The sequence below is a fragment of the Perognathus longimembris genome, chromosome 22 (assembly GCF_023159225.1).
Source record: "Perognathus longimembris pacificus isolate PPM17 chromosome 22, ASM2315922v1, whole genome shotgun sequence".
NCBI lineage: Eukaryota > Metazoa > Chordata > Mammalia > Rodentia > Heteromyidae > Perognathus > Perognathus longimembris.
In genome coordinates, this window is record NC_063182.1 from 25,072,701 (window position 1) to 25,090,315 (window position 17,615).

The 17,615-nt window shown below is 42.0% G+C and overlaps 1 protein-coding gene and 1 non-coding gene across 2 annotated transcripts; both read right to left on the reverse strand.

The window, feature by feature from the left end:
• Window positions 1–2,409: 2,409 nt before the first annotated feature.
• LOC125340234 lies at window positions 2,410–2,511 on the reverse strand. Its single transcript, XR_007208717.1, has one exon. It is a non-coding gene; the product is annotated as a U6 spliceosomal RNA (small nuclear RNA).
• A 2,466-nt stretch (window positions 2,512–4,977) lies between these two features.
• LOC125339986 (rho-related BTB domain-containing protein 3-like) lies at window positions 4,978–15,731 on the reverse strand. Its single transcript, XM_048331342.1, has 3 exons — window positions 15,476–15,731; window positions 7,435–7,531; window positions 4,978–5,236 (listed from the first exon to the last, which is right to left on the reverse strand). The coding sequence occupies exons 1-3, from the start codon at window positions 15,710–15,712 to the stop codon at window positions 5,121–5,123; spliced, it is 450 nt and encodes a 149-aa protein (XP_048187299.1). The 5' UTR covers window positions 15,713–15,731; the 3' UTR covers window positions 4,978–5,120.
• Between the last annotated feature and the right edge of the window lie 1,884 nt (window positions 15,732–17,615).

Consider the following 17,615-nt stretch of genomic DNA (forward strand, 5'->3'; position numbering starts at 1 on the left):
ACAAAGAGGCTGGGAATGTGGCTTAGTGGTAGAGTACTTGCCTTGCATGCATGAAGCTCTGGGTTTGATTCCTCAGCACCACATAAACAGAAGAAGCCCGAAGTGGTGCTGTGGCTCAAGAGGTAGAGTGCTAGCCTTGAGCTAAAAGAAGCTCAGGGATGGTGTCAAGCCCTGAGTCAAAGCCCCACGACTGGCAAAAAGAAAAAAAAAAGACCAAGTCATAAAAATTTTTTTTAAAGAGCAATCTCTTGTTTCCATATCTTGGAGTTCATTTTTATATATATTATTTTATATAAATAACGATATATATGCATTCTTTTATATATAAACTCACATAGGCATTACTTCTTTGTGTTTCCTTCCTAAGAAGGAAATATCATTGTGTATATCTAGAATGCTGGTTAACTTATCATATCCCAATCTATTCTAGATCTAATTTCTGCATATCAGAGAGAACATGTGTTGTTTGTCTTTCTGAGCTTGACTTACCTCACTTAACATGACTTGTTCTAGTTCCATCCATTTCCCTACAAATGACATAATTTTATTCTTTCCAATTTTTTTTGGCCAGTCTTGGGCCTTGAACTCAGGGCCTGAGCACTGTCCCTGGCTTCTTTTTGCTCAAGGCTAGCACTCCGCCACTTGAGCCACAGTGTCACTTCTGGCCGTTTTCTGTATATGTGGTGCTGGGGAATCGAGCCCAGAGCCTCATGTATACAAGGCAAGCAATCTTGCCACTAGGCCATATCCCCAGCCCCACTCTTTCCAATTTCTTCAATCCATTCATCTATTGTGGGAACATCTGGGCTGTTTCCATATCGTGGCTGAAGTGAATGGTGCAGCAGTGAATATGGATGTGTAGATGTCTTTATCCTATCTTGACTCATGATGTTCACCGCAGATGCCCAGGAGTGGTCTGGAGTGGTAGAGGAGTTCTATGTTTACTTTCTTGAGGCACCTCCAGACTACTGTCCAGAGTGGTTATACTAATTTACATTTCCAGCATTAAATTCTATCTTTTAGAACTTAGTGGAAGTCAAGAAGCTATATGTGGCAAGAAGCATGTGATCTTTGTTTCACACAGTCACTTAACAGACTCAGGCTGATAGAGATGCCACCATATTATTAACTCTCATGACAGTTAAAGAGGCATCTGCAGAGGTCTCCTATCATTTGTGCAGTATTTCAGACTAGGAGTGCACATGCATTTCCATTCAATACCTATTGGGTAAAACTCATGACCTCAATCAACTGTAAAGTGGAAGTGGAAGCGGGTGGGATGTTAGTGAGCCCTAGTTTCTCTGCCACGATATCCCAGTGAAAAGTCAATCAGGCATCCATGTCAAGTGTAGGTTGAGACAATGATTTAAAAACCATAGCATCTAAGAGGCATTTAAAGCCATCTTTCCTTATTACCTGAATCACAGTAGCCTAAGAAGAGCAATACTACCAAATTTTTTCCTGATTAGGAGAAGTAAGAAATCCAGATTGGTAAAGTCCCTTCAAACTTCTCTGTAGTGAAACCTCACAAAACTAGTGAAAGTAATGTGTTAACATCTCTAAGAGGAAGGACATGATACCTGAGAAACCTACCCAGAAAGAGCCGGAGGCTCCGAGCACAGGGCCTGGGGTCTCTTATGTGGAAAGCAATAAATGGAACTGTCCCTCTTCATACATGAAATCAAAATCAGAGAACTCAAAACCAGAGTCAAAAATCAGAGAAAAAGCTGGCAGCTCTATGCCACAGATACCACTAGATGTCACTAGTAGGCCAATGTTAGAAACCCTGGAGAAAAGAAAGAACAAATGAGGCCTAAGTGGAGACGGAAAAATTTCCCCACGAAGGCCACAGGTAGTAGCTAGTGGACCCAGTGCCTGCACTGGCTACAACCATCCTATTGTAGAAATAAGAGGGAAGGAAGGCGGGGGAGGGAAGGAGGAAGGGAGGGAGAGATGGTGGGAGAGATGATGAAATAGAAGTAGGATTCCTAAACTGTAATGACTTTAAAGTAGACTTCATGAGTTCTTGCTACTACCTAATGTGCAGGACTGAGCAGGTATAGTTTTAGGCAGTTCTCGTGTGTGTGTGTGTGTGTGTGTGTGTGTGTGTGTGTGTGTGTGTGTGTTCCTGAAGTGTAGTGAAACATTTATTCAAAATAAGATGTAAGGCATATGGATCTAAAATATATCCTTTGTCATATTTTTATTAATGTACATTAATTATACAAAAATGTTTCACCATGGTATTTCAAGCTTTCCCATATTATACTTTGATCAGATTAATTCGTTCCATTTCGCTTTTCCCTGCCCCTAGCCCCTACTTTGCAAATTTTCAATAGCTCTCTCTATACCATCTTCATACATAGACAAAATGTATTTTAGTATTGTTCACCTGCCATCATTCCCTTTTAAAATACAGAAAAATTCATAAATTTGCATGTCATCCTCACGGAGGGGCCGTGCTAACCCTGTATAGTTCAATTTTAGTATATGTGCTACCAAAGCCAGCACAAATGTAACCTTTAGGCCAAGGTAAAACAGAACTTTCCATAGAAATAACAATGCTTATTTAGTCCTTTGGTAGACACTAGCTAAGTCCTGCTAATATACTCCATGTACCAACAAAATACTTCCGGATATCCAGCAGGAAAAAGAAATTATGATTACTAAAAATATTTTATTATCACTTTAGTAAATGACGGTAGCAACTAGATCGTTAACTTGTTTTCTGTCCAATAAAGCAAATAGTCAATGGAAAATTATGCCATAAAATATTACTGATCTGCCTAAACTTATCCTGAATACTAAAGAACCAGAAGAAACTAAAATCCATTATTCTGCATTTCGCAGCTTTTTGCAGGTTAAGACTCATTATTAAAATAGTATTTTGTGGCCAGGCCCTGGTGGCTCACACGTAATCCTAGCTACTCTGGAGGCCAAGATCTGAGGATCCATGTTCAAAGCCAGCCTTGGCAGGAAAGTCCGTGAGACTCTTATCTCCAATTAACCACCAAAAAATTGCAAGTGATGCTTGTGCTCAAAGTGGTAGAATTTCAGTCTGGAGCACATAAGCTCAGCACCCAGGCCCTCAGTTCAAGCCCAATGACTGACAAATAAATAAAGTACTATTTATAAGCCAGAGGTGACAGTATACGTCTAATCCCAAATCCTTGGGACATTGAAGAAAGCACATGGGGCCAAATGGACAAGACTCCTGAGTTCCCAGTATCCCAGGGCCATTGGGAAAGCTAGGGTTTGAAATCACTATATCCTCATATTAAACACAGATAGAGGTGTTCCACCTAGGTTCACAGTGAACTCACTTGGGAATTAAAACAATGAATTCTGGCTCCCAAGATCTTTTCCACTGGTCTGAAGTACAGACATAACTTTTTTAAAAATTTTATTGTCAAACTGATGTACAGAGAGGTTACAGTTTCATACGTTAGGCATTGGATACATTTCTTGTACTGTTTGTTACCTCGTCCCTCATTCCTCCCTCCCCCCTCCCCATTTCCTTTCCCTCCCATGAGTTGTTCAGTTCCTTTACACCAAACAGTTTTACAAGTATTGCTTTTGTGGTCCTTTGTCTTTTTTACCATGTGTCCCTCGATTTTGATATTCCCTTTCAGTTTTCTAGTTCTAATACCAGTATACACGGTTTCCAATGTACTCAGATAAGATACTGACATAGTACAAGCACAGGAAGGGGATACAAAAAGATCATCAATAATAGAAGCTACGGTTACACATAGCAAGTTGAAAGTAGTTACAACAGTGATAGAACAATCGTTTCCAAAACCTGGCATCATTACATGTAATAGGACAGAAATTCTAATTCTGTTCTCTACTAGCATTCTTTCTGCACATGACAGTCTGATTTATATCCTTCCTTTTACCTTACTGGGTAAGGTAATTGAAGTACAAAACTAACATCACTCCACACCATATAGCTTTGCAATCTACAGGAAAGTATTCAAGCAATTCAAACCACTGACATCCAAATCTTACCAAATACACTAAGGAGAGAACACTTCTTGAGTTGTCATGACAATCATCTTTTTCCTGTGTCTTTATAAACATGTAGTATTAAAATCAGGCAAAAGAGTCATTCTTACCAACATTCTCATCTTTCAGAATGAGTAAGAAGATACTTCTTCATTTGGAACTGAGGCACAATCAAGTGTTTCAAAGCTAGCACAAGGCATTTCTCACATACCGCTGGAAGTAGCAGTAGTTGTCTTGGGTACTACAAATTTCAGCAGTCCAAATTGTGCATTCTTCCCTCCAACAAGCCACACCCTCTTCTCTTGAGATCAGTTTCTTTTCTGCTATCAGAGTATGGTGTCTGAGCATGAAAACAACAGTAGTTTTCTTTTCAGGAAATATACATAATTGGTATGTCTGCACCTGGCACAGTGCAAAGTGAAAGCACAAGGCCTTCTCCAAATGTGGTTAAGAATTCAAGATCTTACAACTGCACTACAAGTTGAACCCAGGAAACAGGTCAGACACTAAAGCCTGATTAGGTTTCCTGCTTAACCAGAATCTTAGAGAGGGGACAAGACAAGCTGGCAAGGTTGCCTAGAAGAAACACGGACTTTTCTTCATGCTATTCATCCAAACACTGTCACTGACTCAGAACCAAGTGGCATGCCACCACCATAATCTTGTTTGAATGATTAGTTCTTCCCCTAAATTTCTGACTGTACCAATAGTTACACTGGGTATTTAAAGGCTCCTTATTTTAATAGAGCACTTAGACATGATGAAATTTCTGTATTAATCCTATATGGTTCTGTTAATGAACTTTTTTATTAAGCTGGACGGAGTTTTAATGTCTCTAAAGGAACAGGATATTTTAAAGGGAGAACATACCTGTCCAACAGCTTTATATTCTAGAGAGAAGCTTTAGTTTTTTGGTCTGAAGTGTATTATGTTCCCTTTTAAGACCCACAGTAGTGTTTTTGCAAAGAGACCTAATATATTAAGCTGTACGGTGATGTATTTTTAATCACCCATATACAGTCTGTTATAAGAATTTTACTGGAATTCAGAGGCATCCCAATCTTCACAGTTATAAAAATAAAAAAGAAATGTACCCATATAAAAACTCCAGGTTACATGACTAAGCAACGACACTTACGGGAGTGAATATACTTCCTGTATTCTGCAATCTGTTTCAAGTACTTATTTGATGGCCATCTGTGCTTTTCAACAAAACTGCGTTCTTCCACTAAAATTTTAAGGGAAAAGAATGTTAATTGAACATATTTGTTTTGAATCTGTTAAGGTATTAACTATTAAATTTCCTACACAGTAGATGAGATTCATTCTGTTATATACCCTTTCCTCTTCCCTGAAGCTTTCCAGAATCATTTAATACTACTTTAGCCAACACCAGGCTTTTTGTTGTGTTTGTTAAGTGATTGCCAATTATAAGTGGCTTGTCCATACATTCACCAAGTAGTATTTGATTGTTTCCCTTTTCTTTTTCAGTAAAACCTTTGTCTGTCCTGGAGGGTAATTCACTTATTTTCACTTACTCTCTTTGAAGTGAACCTTCTAAACTCTGTACTCTTGTCCTACCTTCAACTCGGGCCTCGTTATCAAATAATCTATCCATTCTCTTGTGATTGCTACTGCTCCAGAGGACTGACTTCTCCTAAAGTTCATTCTTTGGTTTCTAGGCTTTCATGTTGGATCCCACCATTCCGAAACTCCAGATTTTTCACTCTGCTAGTTTCCCTAGTCTTGGTGAAACATACCCTGCACTAGCCTGCCAGTGGAATCATGGTTACTGAGTAAAACTTTATATAGAACTCTCAGCTATAAAACAGATAAAAGTAAACTACACTGAAAGGAAAATTCAAGAGAGATAATTTTTGCCCTCCTCTTTCCCTTTCTCTTTCCTTCCTACCCACCCCTTTCTGTCCCCAACTGAAGACAACCTTCAGGCATTTCTGTGAAGAGCTTCTGTCCAGAGTTTGAAAGTACTTGACCAAGTATTCCTTAATTACCTTGTCATTTTCTGTTGTTGTTGGTCGTGGGGCTTGAACTCTGGGTCTGAGTGCTGTCCTTGAGCTAAAGAGCTCTTCAGCTCAAGGATAGTGCTCTACCACTTGAGCCACAGAACAACTTCCCATTTTCTGGTGGCTAATTGGAGATAAGAGTTTCAAAGACTTTCCTGCCTGGGCTGGCTTTGAACTGTAATCCTCAGATCTCAGCCTCTTGTGCAGCTAGGATTATAGGCATGAGCCACCAGCACCTGGTAATTTCCTTGTCTTTCCATTTCAAGTTTCCCCCTCGCATCTATGCTGGATAATAGCATAAGCACACTGTAGTTAATTGCAGATGAATCTGACTGTCTACTCTGAAAGCTATTCCATTTTCATTTCTTTCCTTTTATGTAGTATTAGGAATCACACCCTTTGACTGGTTTCTGTCTTATAGTTTATCTTCGAAATTGTATTACATATACACAGCAAATTCACAATACTTCATCAATTAAAAATTGTTATTCCAAAGTAATATAAGGAGTACCTATATAAATGTGCTTAAGTGATACAAATGTCTAACTTTAAAAGACCATGTATTTTATTTATTTTTATTTTTATTTATTTTTTTGCCAGTCCTGGGCCTTGGACTCAGGGCCTGAGCACTGTCCCTGCCTTCTTTTTGCTCAAGACTAGCACTCTAACGCTTGAGACACAGCACCACTTCTGGCCATTTGCTATATATGTGGTGCTGGGGAATCGAACCCAGGGCTTCATGTATATGGGGCAAGCACTCTTGCCACTAGGCCACAATCCCAGCCCAAAGACCATGTATTTTAACATGTGTATAACAGTACTTGAGTTCCTTTATAAGAAATTATTAAAGTACTATTTAAATTTTGCTTCTGACTTATTGAGGTAGTTAAAACTAAGATCTCAGAAGTGGTGCTGTGGCTCTAAATGCTAAGGTGCTAACCTTAAGCAGTAAAGCTCAGGGATAGTGCCCAGGCCCTGAGTTCAAGCCCCATGACTGACCAAAGAAGCAAAAAGAAAACACAAAATGAAACAAAACCTAAGATCTCATTTACCACAAGTAAATGCTAACCTAAGGCAGTCTGACTACTTTATCTCTCAGACAAAAATGTACCGCACTTAACAATGAATGCCATTCGAACTATAAAATAATTATCAGAAAATCTGTTGTGTAACACAAGTCAAACTGCTTATGTAACCCAAGTAACAATAAATAAAAGTGTCATGCAGTTGTTGAATCACTTAAAGGGACTATATTAAATTTTCTTAACTTACCAAAACTACAGTTTTTACAATTATATCTCAAGAACAAAGACTACACATATTTACTTTTTGCTATTAGAAATGGCACCGCCCCGCCCCTCCCCCCAGAAGTTTTCTTCTCAAAGTGAAATTGGTGATCTACCTGAAAGGTCCTGAAATTCAGGCTTTTGACTGAAGATGAGGTAGTTAGTGGCAATGAAATGAAGTAGCCAGGTGGAGAGGCAATCAGAGTGGTGAAACTGCAAGACAATGAGAAGGAAAAACATTGCACATAAGAATCACCATTAGGAAATTGCAGCCAGACAACGGCCTGAGAGAAATCAAGGAGAAGCTTCCTTCCACGTTTGTCTCCCTAATGCGGCCTTCAGGGGACTGTCACTGCAGAGAGAGGAGTGTTATTTATAAGTAAGAATAAACACTTCATTCAACGAAGAAGCAGAAACAACACTAAATGCTGCTGCTGAAGTGATTAACAAACAACTGTTGCTCTTAAAGACTGAATTGAAGCTTTTAACTCACCGTCATAGAATTCCCTAGCTGCACTTGTACTTCCATCACAGAAAAATATTATAGAGAGCACCAGCCAAGCGAGTCCATCTGAGGAGCAAACCCAGAACTATTTTTAGGAGGAAACACCATCGGCCAAAGGGTGTGAGTTTTCATGTGCAATATTTCTATGAGCAGGTAAGGTTTGAACAGCTGCTTTGAGTGGACCTGCGGTTACACTGAGCATGACTTCCTGCACAATTCTCCCCATGGTGAGTTCAAAAAGCTGCATGCTGAAGGAAACTGAGAGCAGTATGGCCACTGACATCAAAACCTTGGCGTCAAAACACTGACACTCACTAGTCCAGCCAATCACTGACTCAAAGAACGTGCTGAGTAAGTACAGTTTATTGCTGTTATCATCATCCTTGTGATACAATATGTGTAGCAGGTGGCTTACCATATTATCCACACCTAAGTGTACAGCACAGTGCACTAAGTATACTCACGTACTTATGCCACTAGTACCCCTATGGAGTTCCAGAACTATTTTATCACTCCAACCTGAAACTCCATACCCGTTACAGAATAACTACTCTTATCCTCCCATCCTTGGGCCCTGGTTATCTCTACTTTACTTTCTGTCATTATAAACCTGACTAATCTCAGTGTCTCATATGAGTGAAATGTTTAGCCCCATCTCTTAGCCTCATGTTCTCCAAGGCTCATTCACAGTGTAGCATATATCAATGCCATTCATTTATAAAGACCAACGGTATTATATTACATGTGCATGGCACACTGTTTATCCTCAGATAGACATTAGGATGTATCCAGCTTTTGGTTGTGGATGGTGCTTTTCAGAATACTCACAAATATAAAAGTGGTGGGTAAGAAGTAATGCTATGCAAGCATAGTAAATAGCATTAAATTAACATTATTATTTCATATCTTAAGGGAAAATCAAAAACAAGAACTTTCAATAAGCTATATAGGATGAAAATATTTAATATAGGGTCAAAGCATACTGTATAAATGAACACATATCTCTTTTTATCACTACACAGAATTTTTGAGCTGGAAGGAACTTTACAGTTTTATGTCCTATCACATTTTAACTTTTTCCCCCTCTTTAAGCACATAAATATGAGCTAAAGGTAATGGAGTATGACATGTAGTTATTTTAACAAAAGCTATGAAGCCATCAGAAGACTGACTCAGAGTAGATAACCTACCACCAGAAGGTCAGGACATCAGGACATGGCCTAAGGGTTATGACTTGGAAAGAGAAAAGAAATCAGAGATAAAAGCTGGCTGTAAAAATATGCTTCAAATGCACAATCTTATACTTTCTGATGAGTGTGTGTGTGTGTGTGTGTGTGTGTGTGTGTGTGTGTGTAGGTCTTGGGCTTGAACTCAAGACTAGAGCATGTCCCTTAGCTTGGTTGTGCGAGGCTGCTATTCTATTACTCGATCCATACTTCTATTCCAGTTTTTTGCTGGTTAAATGGAGATTAAAGTCTCAATGGAATTTTTTACCTGTGCTGGCTTCGAACTATGATCCTCAGATAGCGGCTTCCTTTTTAAAAGGTAGGATTATAGGTACATATCATTGGTGCCCTAGCTGGAATCTTACTTGTGACTAAGATTTAAGATACCACCATTGTAATCTCTTGACGTGAGATAGAAAGCATCTCTTTGTTAAAACTAGGTTTTCGGGAAAGTATATACTGTCATAGTAAGTTTAAACTGAAGTAGAAAAAAAGGGAAAGGTATTAAAAAGTCCATGAACTAAATGCAATACAACCTCAGAGCTATATAAAGAATATGGCAATATTACCTAAGAGCCACAGAAAGAGCCAGAATTGTATGGACCCAGGTAGCCAACTATTAGATACACATTCTAAGAACACATACTAAATTTTAATATGACAGTACATACAAGTTTACAGTATTCAACAAATTTTACATAGCTATTGCTTACATGGAAGAAGAGAAGGAATCGTCATTTTGGTCAGAAATTGATTTGTTTGAGAAAAACGAACAAACAAACAGACAAGGATCTCTGGTGTATTAACAGATGGAACATAGCCAAGCACTGGTGGCCCATGACTGTACTCCTAGCAACTTGGAAGGCTGAGATCTAAGGGTCATAGTTGAAGCTAGTCAAGGAAGGAAAGTCCATAAGACTATTATCTAAAATTAACCATCAGGAAAAAAACAAAAAACAAAAAAAGACCTGGAAGTGGAGCTGTGGCAGCTCAAAGTGGGAGAGTTCTAGCCTTGAGCAAAAGAGCGCAGGGACAACACCCAGGCCCTGAGTTCAAGCCCACAACATCATCAAAAAAAAAAAAAAAAAAAAAAAAAAGGGAAGAAAGAAAGAAGTTCTTTGACAGAAATACGAACCAAAGCTAGAATCATGGTAGACAACTGAGAGAAGGTAGGAGAGAATGGAAAGAAAAGTGAAAAATACCCAAACTGCCCATCTCTCAAAGACATGGATGCTCAGTCTGTCTCAAACTGTGTTTTGCTAAATTCCTCACATAGCTGATAAAACATTCAAAGAAAGGGAAACTGCAAGGATTAGCAAAGTACACTCGTTTCTCCTATAAAAAAGTTTCACTTTCCAACATACACAGGAAATGAATGAAGAGATAAACTAATTTCATCTAATCACGCCTATCATTCTACAGGGGCTCATCTTGTCATTTTCTTTTAGAAGCTCTGAGAAGTCATCTTTATTTGTGGGGTAGGGCGACTCAATGGAAATTCAATTTCCTATCATGTCTGTGTGACTCAGCAGAGCACTACACCCAAATGATTCTGGCTAAGGACCACTGCCGAAAGAAAAATTCCACATTCATTAATTCTGCTGCAACACTACGTAGTCACAGACACCACTGTGTCTCGTAAAAATATATATATTTTTTTTTTGGCCAGTCCTGGGCCTTGGACTCAGGGCCTGAGCACTGTCCCTGGCTTCTTCCCGCTCAAGGCTAGCACTCTGCCACTTGAGCCACAGCGCCGCTTCTGGCCGTTTTCTGTATATGTGGTGCTGGGGAATCGAACCTAGGACCTCGTGTATCCGAGGCAGGCACTCTTGCCACTAGGCTATATCCCCAGCCCCTCGTAAAAATATTTTTAAGATATCTTATAAAAGTATTTAAAGGGCAGGTCACTGTGGGGGCTCAGGACTAGCTGCCACCTTAGTCTAGAGACAGAGGAGTTCACCGCCACCCCTAGTCTGGTACCATGCATTTCACAGTGGCCTTCTGGAGACAATGCCTGAGTCCACAGAAGCGACTTGAGCACAGAGAACTTCAGGTGTGTACCACCATGACCAGCATGAATTCTTCACTGGAAGGACAAGCTGGCCACACAAAATGGACTCCCCAACCACTTCAGCCCATCACTGGAGGACAAGCAAGCACTCCAGTGCTGAAGCACATGTCCAAGGGCTCTGCAGCGAGAGAGGACTGGCCCCAGAACCTGGATTCTGCACATATTGGAGCATCATTTGGATGTGGATGGTTAGCTGACTGCTTGGCTAGCAGATTTGTTTTAGTCATCTGCAGTTATCATTCTTCCTTCCGTACTCGTGTGGATTTCACATACCACCTGGATGGAAGCAACTCATAATTCTCAAACACTGTCATTCCTCCCATGACTGTGTTTCTGAATCCTCTGAGCTCACCACCAAAGTGTGTGCAACATGTGCTCGTTGTGCATGGTCTAGGTGTGCAGCATGTCTAGTGCTCATGGCCAGCAGCCAGCAGCTCATGAGTACGTTCTAATCAAGACCTGATCAGAATACAAGTGACAGTAAATATGTGCAGAACAAGAGGATAGGGGCAGATAGCTATGTTTCTTGGTGCCACTTCCTGAAGAGCAGTTGGAAGCCTAGTGGAAACTCTGGTGACCACAGCTGTATGATGGAAGCCAGGAAAGTGGACTTGTAAAACTGTGCATGTATCTGGCAAGAGCAGGTCCCCCAAACAAACTAGACACTGTTGTACAGGGGAGGAGCTGTGGGAGCAGTTCTCATCATGATTCCACCCATTCTACCTGGATTACAAGATTCTAACCCCGCCCCCATTTTTTCATGTTTCTCTCTGACCAATGAGATACAAGAACTGGGGCCACACCCACATTCCACGTTACCTAGTTACACTGGTATTCCTTTTGGTGACTTACACCACTACCAGCCATTGGAGAGGGTAGAGGTGCTAAGTGGTGAGTGAGAGAACTGAGGTGATTTTTGGAAATAGAGTAGGAAACAGATAATCGTTTTTAGTGACTGTGAGAACAGAAGTGATTTCAAAGAGCCTGGGAATGGGGCCCCCTCATCTTTCCCATCCCAGTGCTGAGATGTCTGAAAAAACAAGAGAAAAGAAAATAGCTTCAGGAAAGAAACTCCTTCAAGAGTATCAGCAGAGAAATTGTCCTGACAGGCTTGCAGTTTCCAAGAGGAAGAAGAAAACAAAAAAGGGAGATATCCCCAAGACGAACACCACAGGGGACTGTCATTCAACTGATGGTGTAGCCAGAGATCACACTAACTCGGAGCCTTTGGACACAATGACAGCTGTCACAGTCCAGACTGTCCCGGGTCCCAATGACACCAAGGATCTAGAAAGGCGCTACCAACACCTGATGCTTGCCCTGGACTCCAGCAGAATACGCAACCAGCAGCTGTGGAGTGTGATTGAACAACTAAAGCAGGAAAGGAAAGAGCTCCAGGATCAACAGGGCAAAGAGAATGAGAAGATGGCCTGTATTGTGGAAGCACAGAAGATAGATCTGGAGCTCCACAAATTATCAATTCAGATGTTGGTTTCAGAAAATTCTGATTTCCAATCTGCCCTGGCCCACGTGCAGCAGCTGGCCAATGAAAGAGAAGCGGAGCATGCCGATCGTGCCAGCCGCCTGCAAGCTTCGCAGCAACGCGTGGAGGAGCTAGAGAGGACACTGTCTGCAGCCTTCACCATGCAGAATGAGGCAGAGACGAGCAACCTCGAGCTCACCAACACCCTGAATAACCTGAAGCTGCAGCTCCAGGACAAGATCAGAAGCTACGATAACCTGGAGGAAGAGAACACCAAGCTGCAGGAGAGGCTGGACGTGCTCCTGACGCAGAAGGCCGACACGGAGATCAAAAGTCCTGAGTTACAAGTACTGGAAGAGCGGGCAGAGTTGGAAAGACAACTAGACAGCATGAAAGCGTTGGTGGCAACATTAACGGTGGAGAGAGACACCTTTGCGGAGGACCTGAGGGTAGAGCGCTCCAGGTGGGATGAGAAGGCCCAGCAGCTGTTGGCGCAGAACAGCCAATTGACAGAGGAGAAAGAGCAAGGGGCGAGGCAGGTGTTGGAGCTGGAGAGCAACGTGATGGCGCTGAGAAAGCAGCTGGCAGAGCAGCAGGCCCAGGCCTTCCAGTTGCAGAAGGAGCTCAAGAACCTGGAAGAACAACATCACATCCAGATACAGGAAACCCAGAGCCTTCGTTTCCAGAACCTGGAGCAGCAGGAGAGGCTGAGGATATTGGAGAAGAAGGCCGAGGCATGGGAGCAGCAAGCTGAGGATCGACGCAAGAGCTTTGAGACCATGGAAAAGGAACGTGAGACCGTGCGATGCACACTGGTGCACAACCAAGAACTGAAACACCAGCTGGCCCAGCTGTGGGACGCCTTCCACAGGCTGAGTGAAGACAAGGAGGCGCTCGCCAGCATCCTGCACTCGGAGCAGCAGGACAAGAAACAGCTGCAGGAAAAGCTGGACCAGCTGGAGAAGAAGTCAACACAATGGAAAGAGATCGCTGACTCAAAGAGCCAAGCAGCTCAGAATTTGCAGGAGCTGCATGACCAGTACCTAGAGCAGCTGCGGGAGCTCAGAGCCGCCTGTGAGCGGCACGTGGCCTCCCATCAGCAGCTGACGTCCGAGAAGGAGGCCTTGCGGCAGCACCTGCTGAAGCAGACCCAGCTGCTGGAGCAGCTGCAGCAGGAGCAGGTGCAGACCAAGTCAGAGGACCAAATGGGACCTCAAAAGTTGCCGGACACATTGAAGTACCTAGAAGCACCAAGGCAGGAGAATGAGCAGCTTCAGGCCCAGCTGAGCGGCCTGGCTCTCCCGAGGGAAGGTCAAGGAATAAGCCTAAGAGAAGAAAAGGGTAAGAAGATGATACCCCCTGATGTGACAGTTCCAGAGTATGAAGCACTAGCAATTGCTCAATCAAAGGCAAACCTCAGGCAGCAGCTGCAGGAGCAGCAGGCCCACTGCAGATGCCTGGCCAACCTGGAAGCCCAGTGCCAGACCAAGCTGGAGCATCAGGCCATTTTCCCCAAGAGCTGGAGCCATGGCGTTTCTGGAGACAGAAATCAGCATGCACAGATACCCAAGATCAAGCTGAAACTCCATTTCACCCACAACCTGCCTGACAAGGTGGACTACCAGAGTCAAGTGGACGGCCTCCACCATCAGTGTGACCAGCTGTCCAAACACATCAGTGCCATCCAAGAGTCTATAGTTTTCTACAAAGAACAGATGGACGTTCTTGATGAGATGTATCAGGAGAAAGACCAGTGTGTCACCCAGCTGTCCCAGGAGGTGAGTGAAAAGAAGAAGCAGCTGCAGGAGCTGCTACTGCACCTTGCAGGTGAAGGCAGGGAGGGTCAGGACAAGATGCCGGCAGCCATCCACACCCTCGCTGCTGAGGGCCCCTCAGACCTGTTGCGCCCCACAAAGGTGGAAGTTATGGAGGAGCAGGAGCAAGGTTTTGAAGACATTCCACTTGAAGACAGTCTGGCACCTGCCCCAGGAGAGGCTGGGGTGTCTTGCCCCATGCTGAAGCCCACCACAGAGCAGATCATGCCACTGTTGCCTGGTATCCAGCCCCACCAAGAGCCTGCAGGCCTGGGCAATGAGCCCTCCTTCCCATTCTTCTCGAGACTCATGCAAATGATGAGTTTGGGACAATGACTATCTAAAGACCTGGCAGCCACTCTGCTCTTACATTACTTTGGGAAATGGCAGCTGGTGGCACTCTCTGAGGCCTTGTTACAACGGGAGATGGGAAGGGGTAACTGCAGACCAGACAGGACAGACACTGCTAGGAGGTGGCCCAAACACAAGTTTGGAGAGCAACGGCATTGTTTTCGTTTATTGTACTAGTGACGTTATTTTATAACTCACTTCCAAATTAACCTATTCATTATATTATCCTCTGATATAGTTTCATGTTTATTTATGAAGTCGTTTTCCTATTTCTTCAGATTTGTTAAAGGAAACATTAATAGTTTCCTCAAATGAGTCATTTCATTATTAAACATTAGATGTATATGAATTCACCCATTTCTTAAAAACTGCAACACTGAATTTTCTCATTTATATTTTAAGATACCTCTATGATAGTACACTGAGAGTAGTACAGGTTATTAAACCTTACAGTTTGGAAAAAAGAAATAATTATTCCTAGAACAAACATAGGTGTCCGGTAGTGGAAAAACATACACTAAAGACGTACGGAAATGTAATGTAGAGTAATATGCACACTATAAAACATCTATGGTGAGATTATCAAGCACCAAGTTTGCACTTATGAATTTTTCAAGTGATGAATGTGGCATACTGTTCATTGGACCTGTTGAAATAATAAAATTCAAAACTAAAAGGCTAGTAAGTTGTTTTCACTGCATCCACACCTTGGCTTTCTTGAGTAGGTCGACGATGTCGAGGCTCATGGAGGCGAGCTCCCGGCTGGGCGTACTCTGCAGCTGCGTGATGATGAACAGCTCACAGATGTGCTGCAGCCTGGACACTTGGTACATCTCAGCACAGATCAGGAGACACATGGCCTGGAAGATGCCAGCTGATGCGAGAAGGGAAATAAGAGACACAAACGTGATGAACGACTGCTCTGATGACCACAGAAAGCACATCCCCAACAAGAAAGGTGTTAGCCAGTGTAGACTACAGTTCCCAGGAAAGGTCTCGAGGCAGTCCCCACTCCAAACTATGACTCCACTGTACAAGAATCTAGGAAGCTTCCAGCTTGGAAGGAAGTCTTCTTTTTTCTTTCAATTCACCAGAAGGTGATTCTGTAACTACCCTTAATCAATGCACAGGTATAAACTCACTACACTCTTAGCTAAACCCAATCCCTGCGATTTTGCTTTTCTTGGCTTTAGTCCCCAGGCTTGTTTTGTTTTCACGGTGGTAGACTATAACAGGAAACACACCTTTTCAATGATTTAAGCATACAATTCAGGGTTGTCAAGTACAGTCACACTGTTGAGAGTGTATCAACAAGACAGCTCCAGAACATCATCTTCCCAACCCGAAACTGTACCCATGAAACAACTCCACCCCAATGCCCCCTTCCTCTAGCTTCTGGCATCCGCCAAGTTGTTTTCCTTGTTTGGTTTTGTGCTGTCTGCACTGGGATTTGAACTCAGGACCTCTTGTGTATTACACTGGCACTCTACCATTCCTCCAGTCATTTTTATTTTATTTTCTGAATAAGGTCTCTCTGCACAGGCTGGCCTGGGCTGCAATCTACCTATTTATGCTTTTCCCATAGCTGGGATTACAAACAGGTACCACCATACTCAGCTTTGAATTGGTTGATAGTAGCCCTTGCTAACATTTGCCTTTCCTTGAACCACAATCCAATTTCTGCCTCCTAAGTAACTAGGATTAAAGGCAGGAGTCATTACATCTGGCTTTTTTCTTTAATAAGTATAATTGTTTATGTAATTTTCATGTAATTTTTCTTCTATTCCTTCTTTACATTCTTTTCTAGCTGTGGAGCTAAGAACATAGTAAATATTGAACACAAATAGAGCAACAGTCTATGAAGGAATATGGTAACATTGTAATTTTCTCAATGCATTTATTCTAATATTTGCCTTAAGTCTTCATTTTCACATATTCTCTGCATAGCTTTCACCAATTTCAAAAGTGTTTTTCCTAAAGCCATGTTGCCTTCCTGAATAATTTTTCCTGATTAGCAAGATGAAATTTAAATTTAGCAACTTCAATTATTTTAATGAGATGATGATTAAGAAGCCTAGTTTTACCAGGTGCTGATAGCTGACTCCTATAATTGAAGCTACTCAGGAGGCTGAGATCTGAAGGTCATGGCTCAAAGTCTGTCCATGCAGAAAAGTCCATGTGACTCTTATCCCCAGTAAACTACTCGGAAAAAGCCAGACCAGGCTCAAGTGGTAGAGCACTAACCTTAAGTTCATGGATAGTACCCAGCACCCTGAGATCAAACCCCAGGACAAAGCAAAACAAACAAACCAAAAAACCCACACATTTATCTTTCACAAAAAAAAATACTGTTTTCATTTTTATTAAGCAAAACTGATAAGCTGGTTCTTAACACGGGCAGTAACAACTGGTTCTAAAACAAGATTAGTTAAAGGAAAGAAGGAATTTTCCTTTTGGAACTACTAAAAAAAATTTTATTACAGGGCTCACGACTTGTTTGAAACTCATTTCAGCAATTTTCAATGCATGAAAGCAGTGAACCTAAAGAGAGGTATGTGTTGATGATTTCTGCTAGGGTGTCAGGCTGACACTTCAGTTGCACAACTCAGCTGCATAGGGCTTCTTCTAGCTGTGTTTTGGTGGGAGCCACCTGGTGGTCAAAGGGCAAAGAATAGTCAAAGCTGCTTCTACGCCTGCATGACAGGGCTCGATGCTTGCTGAAAGTATTTTTTTTTTCTTTCTTTCTTTCTTTCTTTCTTTCTTTCTTTCTTTCTTTCTTTCTTTCTTTCTTTCTTTCTTTCTTTCTTTCTTTCTTTCTTTCTGTCTTTCTTTCTTTCCTTTTTTTTT